Source organism: Diplotaxodon limnothrissa, linkage group LG9 (assembly GCF_057381915.1).
Source record: "Diplotaxodon limnothrissa isolate DT_005_m linkage group LG9, D_limnothrissa_male_GT1.1, whole genome shotgun sequence".
Taxonomy (NCBI): domain Eukaryota; kingdom Metazoa; phylum Chordata; class Actinopteri; order Cichliformes; family Cichlidae; genus Diplotaxodon; species Diplotaxodon limnothrissa.
Genome location: NC_140604.1, coordinates 35,258,043 through 35,273,634, shown reverse-complemented (window position 1 = coordinate 35,273,634; position 15,592 = coordinate 35,258,043). Strand labels below are relative to the sequence as shown.

Sequence of the window (15,592 nt, the reverse complement as noted above, 5' to 3'; positions counted from 1 at the left end):
GCCAATCACAGACGACCATTATCCTGGAGGAGGGAAGGAAAAGCCAATAGCATATTAGGAGAGCGGTGGGGAGGGCGGTCTCCGCCAGTGTGTCAGGAACTTTGAGACACCATCATAAAGCAACCAGTAATAACTACGAGCACAACGGAAATTACAAAGCAGTATTTCATAATAAAAGCACAATGCAGCATAATAATGATAATAATAACGACATAAATAAAACGCATAGGTTTAGTACACCAGCATATTTGCAATGAAATATATAAGCTATAGATATCAGGGCACTTATTTGAGGAATCATTTGAAGCATTATGTTACTTAACTTTAATGTTATTTTGTAAAGGTTATGAAAATAAAATACTTCAACTTTTTGCTGATAACTGCCATTCTTTCTGAAGAAGTCCGTTTCACTAACCGGAGAAGGCTTTTATTTTGGAGGCAGCAGCAGGAGGCGACACTGAGCTCAGGTGAATTCAGCAGCTGGGGTTTGCTCAACGCTGGAAGTTAGCGTGGACTCTCTCTGGGGTAAATGTCGGTGTGTTTTTGTGGACTCACTGTCTTGACACCCTCGCTGCGATTATATAACCTCGGACAGGCTGCTCAGCCCTCAGAACTCGCTCGCACAGCGTCGCACAGATGGGTGAAGAGAAGAAAAGCTCCGAGGCAGTGAAATACTACAGACTGGCAGAGATAGAGAAGCAGAACTCCTTCAAATCGACGTGGATCATCATCCACAACAAAGTCTACGATGTGACCAAGTTTCTGGAGGAGGTGAGCTCGGTGTCTGGGTGGTGAGGGTGGTGGGAGTGCGGCGGTATTATGTGTGTGTGGAAATCAGCCAAAACAGGAAATGAGGAAACTAGACACCCTGAACTGAGAGGGAGAAAAATCCAACCAAACCGCTTTTGGATGCATCCTTAGCAGCTTGTAGTTTCACAGTACAGACTGGAGCCTTCTCAGAATCGCAGGGGTCCCAGGAAGGGCCCCAGAGGAACCCGGCCAACTTAAACAATAAGTCAAAGGTCAGATGGGAAGTATCCGAATCAGGGCAGGTGTCTCCGCTACAACGGAGACCGGATTTGTTTGGGTTTTGTGGTCTATGGAAGCCCAGAAATACCAAAAGACTCTGGACATAGATGGATAGGATTATTGATTAGAAACTGGATGTCTGTGTTCAGTGGGACTGTCAGGCTGAACGAGTCAATCCTGGATTTTTCATTTTTAAACTGATCGTGTTTTATTGGGAAATTGTCAAAAATGTAATTGATCTTCAACAGTTTCAATTTCTGATCAAAAACGATTTAGTGACAATAAATGATGGTATTGATCTTTGCATTGATTAAAAGCCTTTAAACTGGCCAGACACCAGCTTCACTGACCAATGCCTGTCTGTACCTAATGTTTGCTGATGTTGGGACATTTAGTGATGATTTCTTTGTTTCACTGGAACAAAAATGGGAATAAAACAACAAAAACATATTTCATAATAATAAAAAGTATAATAAAATAATGTATGTAAAATTTTAATTAAAACATTTTGGCAGATTTACATTTTTAAACATTAAACTATAAACCTGAAAGGACTTTTTTTCCCAGTTGATCAATATATGGCTCAGGGGTTTGGGAAGCATATCTGTAACCGGAAGGTTGCCGGTTCGATACCTGGGCTCTCTGTCCTGGTCGTTGTGTCCTTGGGCAAGACACTTTACCCTACCACCTACTGGTGTTGGCCAGAGGGGCCGATGGTGCGATATGGCAGCCTGGCTTCTGTCAGTCTGCCCCAGGGCAGCTGTGGCTACAACTGTAGCTGCCACCACCAGTGTGTGAATGTGAGAGTGAATGAATAGTGGTATTGTAAAGCGCTTTATAAATCCAATCCATTATTATTATTATTAGAATTTTCTGTTCCGATTGTTGAGCTGACTGATTTTGATTAAGTTAAGGTGAAGTTACTCTGGGTACCTGCAACATTTAAATAAAAGTTTTAGACCAGTTTAGTAGTGTTAGAGAGATGACCCTGTATGCAGCACATGGCAACAGTGGGAAGGAAGAACTTCCTTTTAACAGGAAGAAACTTCCAACCAGGCTCAGGCAGGTTTGGCCTCTTTGAACATATGAATGAATAAATGCGTCCGACTGCCTCTGATTGGTCTAGAAAAGGTGTGATGGTTGATATAATGAAGTGGTACCTGGCCGTCTGTGTGCAGGTTTATTGCAGGTTTAACGTGCTGCTCTGAAGCACAGAGCGATCTAAGGCCGTAAACATGGATCGTTTCAGTTTGCATGCAGCAAATGTGACTGCTGCACACAAAGCGTCAGCCCCACGACCCTTCACCTCCACCTCCGCTCAGCTTTACACCGTCCCTCTGCTTTCAGATATCGTCAGGCTTCAGTTTTCTGGATGAACTCTGCCACAGTTTGCTCTCTGGCTTTGTGCTGCAGACTCTGGTGAATCATTGGCAGGCTGCAGTGATGCAGCTATGGGGGGGCTGGGTTTATAACATGTGACTACACAAAGAGAGATAACTGGCTCTGACTCACTTCAGATCTAAACCAGATGTGTTTTCATTGTTAATTTAATCCTGGAGACGTCAGCATATGTGAGGAATTGTTCAATTAAAGATGAACAGCAGGAAGTTTTTGATCCAAATCAGAAATATCCAGGAAACTGGATCCACTGGTGGAAGTGTTCACACCCTTTACATGCAGATATAAGCACTGGATAGCAGAGCTGATTGGAGTTGATGAGGTGAGCATCAGTTACATGCTGCACAGCTGTCCATGTTTGCTTTGAATGATGAGACAATGAGCATGCCCCGGGTGGTCCCTCTTTTTACTTCCTGCAGACTTATGAGGTTTTGTGGTCACATGACAGCTAGTCACATGATGTTAATGATTTGGACATGTAACAGTGTAGAGACTAAAGGTCTAGGGACCAGTCTGCAACCATCTGCCAACCTCAGGTCACTGGGAGAAAATGATTATTCTCCAACTGGTTGGCCAGAGGGTGCTGGCAGACCTGAAGGCCAGACATTGACTGCCTGGAAACTACTGGTTGCTAGGGAAAAAATGTATTCACCAACCACTTACTTGTGATTTCTTTGGTCGCTAGGCTTGCAGACTGCTGTGTCACCTGTAATGTAACAGACGCTGCATCTGGAAACATGACAAACAAACCCTTTGAAACATGGCGGCCGCAGCACTGCGGTGGAGCTTTTACTTTGACAGTAAACGTTCTCAACTTCCAGTTTGTGTCACAGTTTCAGGTTTCAGCAGCGCTCAGCGAGCAGTTAGCCAGTGTTAGCAGAGAAGTCAGTGTCTTCCATGCAAGCTACGGGCAAATGTGACAATCGGCTCACAACCAAAACAATCATCAGCCAGAGAAAGCCAGCTCACGCTTTGTTCTGAGGATCAATAAAAAGCCCAAAAGTGGCTAACTTCCAAACCCTAACAGCCAGCTAGCTAACCTGAGTGTGTTTCCTCTCTTATTAAAAACAATCTCCCCTGAAGTCATTTATTTTTTATTTTTATGGGGAGTTTCCTCCGTTCATTGATGTTAGCGATTAGCAGACTAAGCTAACGTTAGCTAGCGCTAGTCCATGTTGGTGACTAGAACAAAGGAGGCTTCATATCCTCAGGATCTGGTTTTAAATACTGCAAAAGTACAATAATTTATACAATTGAAAGTTTTACCGTAACAAAGCTAACTGCTGCTAATCATTAAGGACTGATCTGTGAATATTGTGTCCATCATTTCATGGGTTGTGGTTAGAAGTCTATTGATTAGCAAATGTCTTCACAAAGGTCAGATTAGTGAGTCACAGTGTTACGCAGAGGCCGCGGTGAGGGAAACATCAGACTTCACTCTATCTTAACTGAAGTAATTGTTTTATTGTCTCTTGCCGACATCATGCACAAATACTCTAAAGACCACGCCTTCTCAATACAGACTGGCCTATAAAAGAGCTGCAATTGAGGCAGGCCTCCTCTTTACTGGGGAAACAAGATGGCCACCACAGAGGGAACCTGCAGAACACTTTGTTACATGAATGCTTCCCAACACACAGGTTTTTCCTTTTAATTATCCATTACTCATCCCTGGGTAATTAGAGGGATGAGTAATGGCTTCAACTGGTTATAAACTGTTACAATTAATATGAATTTTGTTTTTGGTTTTGTGTGAAGAAAATCTTAAACTGTAAATCAACTAAACCTGTCAGACAAATACAGGGAAACATTTAATACAAGACCCAGATGTGCACTCTAATGTGCACTCTAATGCCTGCTACAAAACTGAAGTACTTCTCTTTGGACCCAAAAAGACTAAATATCAGTAATCAGCTCAAACTGGTCCAACTAGAAACTACGGACCAGGCCAGAACCTTAGGTGTAATAATGAGAGCTGAACCTCCAGGGCCACATCAAAGTAATAACAACGTCAGCCTTCTGTCACCTGAGGAACGTTTCTAGGATTAAAGGACTGATGACACATCACCTAGAGAAACTCATCCAGGCATTTATCGCCTTGATTACTGTAACAGACAACTGCAGCTGATCCAGAACGCTGCTGCTCGTGTTCTCACTAGAACCAAGAAAACAGAGCACATTACTCCAGTTCTAAAGTCATTGCACTGGCTCCCTGTAGCTCACAGAATAGACTTTATTAGTTTATAAATCTTTGAATGGGTTAGCACCAGAGTGCATTAGAGATCTGCTGTCATGGATCAGTCGGGTCCTCCAGCTCTCGTTTACTGACCGTCCCCAGAACCAGAACTAAACCTGGCGAAGCAGGAGATGCTCCTCACATCTGGAACTATCAGGAGCATGCAAAGCTCTTTTAAGTGTAAAATTAAAACTTACTTATTCAGACTTGCTTATGAGTAACTGATCCTGTTATGGCTCTCTACCTGTTTGTTTTAATTTTCATACAAATGATTTTCTTGGTTATTGGTTTATTACAAATGCTTTCTTTTATCACTTTAATCACGTAATAATAGTGGGTTTATATAGCGCTTTTCAAGGCACCCAAAGCGCTTTACAATACCACTATTCAGTCACTCTCACATTCACACACTGGTGGAGGCTACGGTTGTAGCCACAGCTGCTCTGGGGCAGACTGACAGAAGCCAGGCTGCCATATCGCGCCATTGGCCCCTCTGGCCAACACCAGTAGGCGGTAGGGTAAAATGTCTTGCCCAAGGACACAACAACCAGGACAGAGAGCTCGGGGATCGAACCGGCGACCTTCCGGTTACAGATACGCTTCCCAACCCCCTGAGCCACGGTCGCCCCTAAAGCACTTTGAATTGCCTGGTGCTGAAAGTGTGCTATACAAATAAAGTTGCCTTGCTTGGTTATGACTAACAGCCTGGCCCTCGGGCTGCTCGGCTCCTCCCTGGTCACAGCTTATCTGAATGAATGGCGTCTCCTTGTACAGAGTTCAGGGTGTGTTGGCCAACAGTCAGCGAACAGATCGAGGCCTCTCGACTCGTCTCGCTGCTCCGGTTCACTCAGAGTTCAAAGACATGCTCAGCAGCGATTTCTGGATCCAGCTGTTTTATAGCAGCTGTCCAGAGGTGAGCCGAGTGCTGTGGTTCACTGCAGGTCAGAGCGAACCTGTGAATCATTCATTAATGAGACGCAGGTAAAGACAAAGAGGCGATGGGGAGGACGGTCCAATCACAGGCCGCGGGCGAGTCTCAGTCCATGTCGACGTCTGGTCCCAAACGTAACTCATGTGTAGAGAGGTTTACAGCGTGTCATCAGCTGTGGTCCTGTAAGGCGCCCCGACAGAGGCGAGCTGCACGTCATGTCTGCCATGTTTCCCCAGCCTGCATGTGGGCAGCCTGATTGCACCATGCAGCGCTGAAACTGGCTCTGCAGCTGCAGCGGCGTGACTGACTCACAGCCTCTGCGACTGTGACGGCTTCTCGTGGCAGAGAGGGACACGCACGCCTCTGTTTGATGAGGGCGACCAGCATCGGTGTTACTGCGAGCGTGCACGTGGGCCTGTCACAGCGTGTTACCGTGCCGACCGCAACCGGAACCTAAAGCAATGTGAGGATTTGTGTTTAGCCTCGACTTTAACGAGTGACTGGTTAGAAATTGTGTGTTTAAAAGTGTGAATGTGTGCGTGAGGAGGTGAACTGACGGCTCTGTGTGTGTTTGTGGTGTCAGCACCCCGGAGGAGAGGAGGTGCTGAGGGAGCAGGCCGGAGGAAACGCCACGGAGAGCTTCGAGGACGTCGGACACTCCACCGACGCCCGAGAGATGGCCAGCAGCATGGTGATCGGAGAGGTGCACCCGGTGAGTGTGTGTGTGTGTGTGTGAGTCTGTGTGTGTGTGTGTGTGTGTGTGTGTGTGTGTGAGTCTGTGTGTGTGTGTGTGTGTGAGTGTGTGTGTGTGTGTGAGTCTGTGTGTGTGTGTGTGTGTGAGTGTGTGTGTGTGTGTGAGTCTGTGTGTGTGTGTGTGTGAGTCTGTGTGTGTGTGTGTGTGTGAGTGTGTGTGTGTGTGTGAGTCTGTGTGTGTCTGTGTGTGTGTCTGTGTGAGTCTGAGTCTGTGTGTGTGTGTGTGTGTGTGTGTGTGTGTGTCTGTGTGAGTCTGAGTCTGTGAGTGTGTGTGTTTGTGTGTGTGTGAGACTGTGTGTGTGTGTGTGTGTGTGTGAGTGTGTGTGTTTGTGTGTGTGTGAGACTTGACTGCACTGTGGGAGGTGCTGCCTGTGTCATCTCTGTGTTTCTGTGTGCAGGAGGACAGACACAAGCTCTCCCAGCCTGAGGTGAGTGAAGCCGTTTCAGTCGGACTGAGCTGATCGCATGTTTGGGGCGTTTGCAGACGCTGCACTCGAGTGATGACAGCAGAGCTTTTTGTGGTTTTCGTTTTGCACTGGGACACAGACGCTCCCACTCTCCTCCCCCTCCGACTGTCACTGTGAACATATAAAGAGTCACAATCACAGCCCAGCACACCTGTTCACCCGCCCCTGCGCCGCCCCGGGAGCTCACTGCGTCACCCCTCCTCTGCAGACGGCCAGAGACCACACCCACACCACACCCACGCCACAACTTTAATCACAGCAGATCACAGAAACATGTCGTTTAAACTGAGACGATGTAAAGAGGTGACGGTCTGAGGAGAGCTGCTCACATACGACAAGAACAAGCTGATTTTCCCCAGAAAGCACCAGGATAACGCTAATGCGTGCTGATTGGTTAGTTAAGGGTTCCATGGCACCGATTTCCAAAGGATTGTCGTGTCCAAATTCATAGGCTGCATCCTCCTGAGGACCCGGCCCACGTAGACCGTGAAGGCCGGGTCCTCAGAAGGTCGGAAGTAAACGGCTGTGAAATGTGACGGTCCAGCCTTCTGATCTGCGTCACCGCTGTCTCGGTGGAGTTAATAAACTCGCCGTCTGCTCCTTGCTGTCTAAAATATAACAGGACACTGGAGTAAACTCTCGACCGTCTCACACTTCTGTTTAATCAGTTTTCTGTTTGACGTTTATTCAGCTGTGTGAAAACCACCCGGGGGATTAATAAAGCCAAACAACAACATTTTTAGGTTGTCTAAGTTGTTTAACCCGAGCAGTGAAAGTCCGCGGTGATCTGAACATGATGTGCCGGAGTTGTGCCGTTCTCGGCGGCTCCAGTGACCCTCGAGCTCCCGGCTAGCTGTCGAGCTGGTGGGTAGCAGACGCCTCCGAAAACGTGGAAGCACTTTTGCAAATATGCGATATCTTGATAAACCGAGCAGATATTTGATGTTTACACAGCTACTTTCTCGCCTGAAAATATGTTAAAAGTTTATTTTGTGACCCAGAAAGATTAGTATGAGTAATTTTAAAACTTTTGCTGGGCCGCACTATGAATTCTGGGATATGGTAGGCCACGAAGGACACACCCGACCCATCCTTCAAATTCAGGGAAAAGCAGGATGCATTTGTCGGCTGCATTCGGAGGAGTCTACGAATTCGGACAGCCTTCGGCGCGTCGCTGTGACGTAATCGGTCTACAAATGCGTCCTCAGGAGGATGCAGCCCATGAATTTGGACCGATAACTCTGGCAGATGTTAGGGGGCGTGGCTAAAGCCCAACAGGAAGCTCCACAGGTGCAGACGAAGCAGCGCGTCACGATGTCGAGCTCTTCTTTCAAAAACAAGATGAACACTTGCCAAAGTTCACGTTGTGCAGCTCATTCTGGGCGAGCTCGAGAGCGCCCCCTGGTGTATTTATCACAGTGACCTTTGACCCTTTGATGGGTTTATTGTAAACAGCGATGTAGCCACGGGACTGACTCTTTTTGTGTTTTACAGGAAACACTGGTGACCACTGTGAAGGAAGAGCCCAGGTGAGCCACGCACACACAGACACACACAGACACGCACACAGACACGCACAGACACACACACAGACACACACGCACACAGACACACACACGCACACAGACACACACACGCACACAGACACACACACAGACACGCACAGACACACACAGACACACACACAGACACACACACGCACACAGACACGCACAGACACGCACAGACACACACACGCACACAGACACGCACAGACACACACACAGACACGCACAGACACACACACGCACACAGACACGCACAGACACACACACAGACACACACACAGACACAGACACGCACAGACACGCACAGACACACACACAGACACACACACAGACACACACAGACACACACACACACACACACAGACACACACAGACACACACACAGACACACACACAGACACACACACAGAGTGGGTTTGTGTGCACCACTAACTGTGCGTCTGTCCTGCAGCTGGTGGTCGAACATGCTGGTCCCCGCTCTGGTTGCAGTCATCGTCACGGTGATATACAACATGTACTCCTCTGAGTGATGTCATCACACACTGATGTGATGTCACCAGCAAGCACCGACGTCTGATTGACAGCCAATAGCAGTGAGAGGTTGCCATGGCTCCTCCTCCCAGCGTTGGGTGGCGTTTTTAGAGCAGACGAGCGGCGGCTGCGGACCACCTGACCAAATAGACACACCCCCGCAGGAGCGTCTGTTCTAGGATCACCGACTCTACGCCAGTAATGACCCTGTAATTCATTTCATCCTGATTAACCTATCAACCAATGATGTGGCATTATGTTAATGAAGTAATTTACATTGTTGAATTCACCGTGACAACGGGCGCCGCAGCGAATCCTCATGCTCTGAAATTGTGTAGAAATGCAGCGGGTGTATAATTTGTTAAACTTTTTATATGTTTGTAACCGAATGTAAATAAAAATTTAAACATGCAGTAAGCAGCTAACGACGCGTCATGTGACTGCGTCATGTGACGTCACAGCCGCCATGACACTCACCTGTTAAAGTGGACCTATTCTGCTCATTTCCACCATTTTTTTCGTAGTCAAATTAAAAAAAACGTGAACACATCCTCTATCTTAACACTGCCCCCTGGTGGTGAAAAATACCTTCAACTAGCTTTATTCTGATTGGCTGGTTTGAACAACAGGTGGGTGGAGCTTCTGTTCCTTAGGTGACCGTATAAGTTCCTCTCTGTGACATCAGAGAGACCCAAAAGTAGAAAAAGTGTGGTAAACGGAGCCTTTGGAGCTCACTCACAGGCGTCATTATTAAAGCTTTTCCAGGACAGGAAGTATGACCCGGCGGACGAGGAGCAGGATGTTGGCGTAAGAAAGAGCTGGTCGCTGTCAATCACAGAGTAGCCACACCCTAAATCATTTGACCCTGAATTGGGACAAAATCTAAACGACTAAAACCTGCGACTGAGACCATCAGGCAGATTTTACTGAGGTTAAAAAGAGAGACTGGCTGCTACACGCAGCCGACTCATTCAGACCGACGCACACGTCCATCTTCTACGTACAGTCTACACGCAGTCGAGGTTAGATTTACTGCCATTTTTTATTTCGTGCTGCTGTGTTTGCAGGAAATTATCGAATAAAAACATTCAGACGTCGAGTTTGTCCAGCTGAGATTTATTCAAAGTGCCTTTGCGAGGCCAGATGACGAACACGAGGCCTTGTTTAAAGAAAAGCAGCAGCTGTGATGGATGTGACGGAGTCAAGGATCTCCAGACGAGCAGCAGCGTCCGTGGGATCGCGCAGCTTCTGCTCGTCCAGTCGTAGTCACGGCCGTTTGAGTCCTGATTTACAGAGACATGATCGGGTCATGTGACCGGCACTAAATGGCAGAAAAAACACCAGGATTCCCCAAAAGTTCTGTGTTTATCTGGACGTTGTGTTCAGTAGAGAAAAGTTTCATCATCATCCTCAAGCTCGTCGTCTGGAGCAAAAAACATCCAACTGTAAATCAGCAGAGGAGAAGCACGCAGTTATTGTCACACAAACATTCAACTCTCCGTCACCTCGTGGGCGACGGGTCACAGAAAGCCGTTCCAGCTCGGGGTGTTTCAGGTCTGCTGCTTTCGTGGTTTTCACTGAAGTTCAGAGAGCAGAGTCATCGCCGCACTCTTCTTCTCTACGATCCCATCCGTCTGCTTCTTCCTCGGCTTCCTCTTGTACAGGTACGTCTCCGGTCAGCGTCGGTGCTTCAGCTCGTGGATCACTCTCAGAAACAGCGCCCGCTGTGGTCTCAGCTGAAGCCGATTGACCGAGCGCAGCGACCTGGAAGGATGGGTGTGGCTCCAATCCTAACCTGGGAGTGTCAGACCTGTTCTCCATCATGGGAACAAACAACCAGATGCTCGTTGATCGTCTTACACCTGCTGTACTTGTTCATTAAATCGTGGTGGGAACACATCAGAAGGTCACACGAGGTCACAGGAAAGAGTTGTTTGAGGGTTTTGTGGAATGTGGGAAATGGTGGATGCAGGATAATCGAAACAGAAACATATTTAAATGGTTTGGAGGATGAACGTGTAGAAATACAGGTAAGGTCAGAAAACACAACTTTAAATCATTCTCAGTTATAAAAGGCTGCGGCTTTTATTTTGAAGTGTCGCTTCCTGTTGAAATGCTGGGATTCCTCTGGGCTGAAGCAGAGAGGTTGGAGCTCATCAGCGTTCAGAGATGGAGGCTGAGAGGAAGCAGCTGCACTGATAAACTGACAGCTCTGCAGCGCCACATGGAGGACGCGCAGCCACACGCCGTCACGCGCTCGGGAACCTAAAAACAACACAAGAAGGACACGAGGAGATCATTTGGACAGAAACTAAATGTGTGCCATGAAAATAAAAACAGTTTATGGAAGTGAATGCGCCCACAGAGGGAGGTGAAAAGGACAAATGCTGCCACCTAGAGGCGAAATAGACCAACTACAGGCTGCGCCGCTCAGAGGCTGCAGGTTTAAAGGTAAACGAGATGCTCATGAAACGCACACACACACACACACACGTGCTGTAAAACAGAGGTGTCAAACATAAGGTCTGGGAGCAGGGAATGGCCTGGTAATGGCTCCAGTCTGGTCCACTGGAGGATGTGAAGGGTTGTTACAGCTTTCTGTGCAGACGCAGACTTCATGTGCTCCAGACTCACTGAGGTGTAGAGAAACCATCCAATGACAGAAACACGTGTCGGCTTGTACAGTGGAGCCAAAGTGAGAAAATGGCTACAGGACAGTCTGGCCAATCAGCTACCAGAACCTTGTATGTGACCAGGATATAAAATAACGCTATAAAACATGCTTGCTTTAAAAGTACGTGTCGTACGGCAGCTGAGGCGCAGCTGCTGCTGAGCGGCTTGTGTGGACGCTGCGGTGATGGAGGGTTGGGGACTTCCACTCACTGTGCTGCACCTTCATGTCTCCACTTTGCAGTGATACTGCTGACGGTTGGTTGTGGAAAATCTGGCAGTGAAGAAATTTCACAACCTGTTGCAACGAGGGCTTCCTGTTACGGCGTCGCACCCGGATCCGTGAGCTCTTTCAAAAATCATTTCACAAATCTGTGACAAAACAGCTGAAAGCAAAGATTAATACTTGCTTCAGTCAGTGCGGCTGCACCTGCTGATTTCAGTTTGCAGACTCTGCTGCAGGAGCTACACAGCGACGTGCACGCCTCGCTCTACCATCACCAGACTGTGTGACATCATTTAGCATGTAGCTGCAGGCTCAGCTGTGACCTCTGTGATGAGCCTGAACCCCGGGCTCGTCCATACACCCCCACCCTCCAGCTGAAAGTACCTGCAGTTCCTCTAACATCCAGCAGAGGCTCAGCACAGGACCTCTGGGCCGTGTTTGTGCTATTGGAGCCTTTTTAATGACATCATGTGACCAATAACATGGCTGCTGTGAGGTTGCTGTAGCAACAGAGCGTCTGAGAGCTCCAGCTTTACTCTGAGAAACTCAAGGAGGTCATTGTAGTGCTCCTCAGCTCCTCTTTCATTCATGCTCACAGGTCCTGAGGTCACAGAGGTCAAACAACCATTGACTACAACAGGAGTATTTGTTCCTGCGTCAGGTAACAAAGACCCAGCTTAAGCTTATAAATATCTTTTGCATAATTATTGCATAAATGTTGATATTTTACTGATTTTAAACTTTTAAAAAGTTCAGTAAGAGAAAAGAGAAGCAGTGATGAGCTCCTCACTGACATGCTGCTGTAGAAAAATCCTCCCAGAGTGGAGGCGGAGACAGGTTCTTCACCTCTGCCCAGCAACGTGAGAACGGTTCCCATAAAATGATAAAGAACTTGTTGTTCCTCTTATTAGAAGAACCCAGTACTGACCGCTGCTGGTGTTCAGGCAGCGCTGCTCTACAGTCGGACCTGGTTCTGTGGTTGATGGGCTCAGGAGGGAACCTCCTCTCTGCATCCACGCCACCACCCTCCAATCAGACCAATCCAGGCTGAAGAGGACACGGCATCACCACTGAAAACATCTGGAGCTTTAAAAACACCACAGAGGAAACATCTGGCTTCGAAGGCAGAGGACAGGCTCACTCCTCTCACACTCCTTCAACATGTCAGAATCTGCTTCCTGTTCGGCTCAGCATCGTTTTACAGTGCGGCGCGTGATGACGTCACGAGAAGCAGGCAAACAGCCAAAGTGATTCAGTTACTTTTACTAAACATGAATCATGTGACAACATTCAGGAATCTTTACTGTCCATCAGTGAGCAGTGTCCACGTCACAGTTAAAAAGAAAAGTTGAAACTTCTCTGCCAGGATTTCATTTTTCCTGCTGTGACATCTGAAACTTTGACGCGTCCTGACCTCAGGAACTGAGCACAGTGAGCCAGAGAGAGCAGGACACCAGAGCTGAAGGTCAGAGACAGAAGCGAGGAAGGAGCTTTGCGACGAACGGACAGCTTTAAATACAGAGGTTTTACGCAGGATGGAGAGGTTTTACGCACGGCTCAGGGGACGTGGAAGGCGGCGCTGACAAAGGCCGGGCACTCAGCGGTACCTGACGGTGTAGTTCTGCCCCTCGTTGTTGTCCCAGAACTCCCCCTCCTCGCACTTCAGGTAAACGGCGAGGTGCACGGCGGAGCCGGGGTCTGCGAGGGGCGGGATGTACACGGTGAAGGCGAAGCGCTCCCCCACCAAACCCGGCTCGACGGCAGCCACGGGCACCGCCTGCGCGTCCATGTGGGACAGCCAGCCGTTGAAGGTGTACCTCACTCCGACCTCCCTCCCGGTGGCGCAGCCGCTCAGGACCCGCACGTGCCCCCGCACGTCCAGCTGCGTCGCGACGAGCCGTTCCAGACAGACCCGGAGCCGCCGGACTCTCCGCTCCGTGTCCCGGAGCTCCGGGAGGTCCGCGTGCAAGCCGGCGGCGAAGTTGTGGCACAGGCTGCTCAGGAGGTCCCGCTGCTCCAGGGGGAAGCTCTTGTGCCGGGACAGGACCTTGCTGGGGATCTGCGGCTCTTCCAGGGAGCTGAAGTGCTTCACTCGGGCCAGGCTCAGCCCCATGGAGTCCGCGAACTTCACGCGCTTCCTGCCCTCCTCCGCTCCGTGGGCTCCTCCCGGGCAGGCCGGCAGGGACTTTGCTCTCCTCCCGTCCTTCAAGAACCTCTCTAGCTGAGACGCGTCCAGCTCGTCCTCCAGGTCTTCCTCCTCCTCCTGCTCCTCCATCCCTCTCTCCGTGGCACTTTCACGGGTCTGTGGAGGAGAGCTGTTGCCCGGGTGCCGAGGCTCGTATCCGGTAGGAGTCCTCGCGCTGGTCTTGTCTCCACCTGTCTTCAGACTCCCGCCCCACGATGACAGCAGAGCGCGTGCGCTGTTCTCACATCAGCTGCTGTCGCGTAAACACCTGCGTGCGCACAACAACAACAACAACAACAGAGCCACGCGCCGGTGTGACTGCGCGAGCTCAGTCAGACTCCATTATGTAACAGCTGCGTCACTCCTGGGGATAGTAAACAAACCGGTGACGCAGTCCTGCAGTCGGGAAAACGTGGGGGAGTATGTCACAGCGCTAAATACACCTGTACTAGTGATGGGATTTCCGGCTCTTTTTAGAGAACCGACTCTTTCGGCTCGACTCACTAAATAGAGCCGGCTATTTCGGCTCCCAACCGGCTCTTCAGGTTGTTTTGTTGCTTTAATTAAGCAATTAAGCAAAAGTTCATTTACCTGTTACTACCACACACCATATCCGGTCATTGGTACTTGCTGGCTTGTGTAGCCATGAGGTAACAAAAGCTCACCACTGCCCCCTAGCATCCTGGAGCACTTCTGTTGTCTTTTGTACGTGTTTTGAGTTTGTATGTGTTTTGTCTGTAGGGGCCACCGTAAATATACTTTTATTTATTCACTCCACATAAAATGTAATAAATAATCATATAATACAAAAACCAACTAGTCACAGTTCAACTTTTAACTATTTACATTTTCAGCTTTTTCCTTTTCAACAAATTTAAAGTGAAACAACACAAAACACTGCAAACCACAACACAATTAAATATAAATTAAACTATGAAAACAAAAAGAAGATGCACATTCTCTGTCATATGGGCCTGCATGAATAAACTTTCTGAATCTTTCATCATCTGCTACTGAAAATAGTTGTGGATGATTACTATACCTTTCTAATGTGACGTTGTTGTCCCTGGCTCTCTTTCTCTCCCTCCCGCTCTGTTCCTGTGCTACTGAGTGTAACTACCGCCTCTCCCCCCTCTGCCCAGTGTAAAGCACAAGGCTCGCATGCAGAGTGAAGCGGGAAAAAAAGTGCGAGAGAGAGAGAGAGAGAGAGAGAGAGAAAGAAAAAAAAACCACGGCTCGCGATAAGGAGCCGGCTCGCGTCGTTCACGTCAAAGATCCGGCTCTAAGAGCCGTTTCGTTCGCGACCGACACATCACTAACCTGTGCAGCTGTGAGGAAGTCGTTCTGAATCTGTTTACCTGAGTTGATCCGAAAACTGAAGCATTATTTAAAGTTTCTAAACATCCTGACAGGAGAAGAGTCTGCAGCTCCGTCTGACCTCTGAGCTGTGAGGATCTCCGGGCCTCTGGAAGGACACTCGGAGCTCTTCTTCGGATGTTTCTGTTGTTCTGTTCTCTGTGAGGATGATCCCACAGTCATGCTGAGGTCCGGGCTCGGACAGAGTTTCTATCCAGGTGAGCGTTTACTGCCCCGGCAGCGTGTAGACTCGAGTGAAGCCA

At 48.5% G+C, this 15,592-nt stretch overlaps 2 protein-coding genes across 2 annotated transcripts; one reads left to right on the top strand and one right to left on the bottom strand.

The window, feature by feature from the left end:
* Positions 1 to 509: 509 nt before the first annotated feature.
* cyb5a (cytochrome b5 type A (microsomal)) lies at positions 510 to 10,028 on the top strand. Its single transcript, XM_085363211.1, has 5 exons — positions 510 to 771; positions 6,178 to 6,306; positions 6,746 to 6,775; positions 8,309 to 8,343; positions 8,813 to 10,028. Exons 1-5 carry the CDS (start codon positions 637 to 639, stop codon positions 8,889 to 8,891), a joined length of 408 nt encoding a protein of 135 aa, XP_085219337.1. The 5' UTR covers positions 510 to 636; the 3' UTR covers positions 8,892 to 10,028.
* Positions 9,929 to 14,569, bottom strand: LOC146626018 (protein phosphatase 1 regulatory subunit 3G-like). Its single transcript, XM_085363204.1, has 2 exons — positions 13,396 to 14,569; positions 9,929 to 11,157 (listed from the first exon to the last, which is right to left on the bottom strand). The coding sequence occupies exons 1-2, from the start codon at positions 14,061 to 14,063 to the stop codon at positions 11,142 to 11,144; spliced, it is 684 nt and encodes a 227-aa protein (XP_085219330.1). The 5' UTR covers positions 14,064 to 14,569; the 3' UTR covers positions 9,929 to 11,141.
* Positions 14,570 to 15,592: the final 1,023 nt, after the last annotated feature.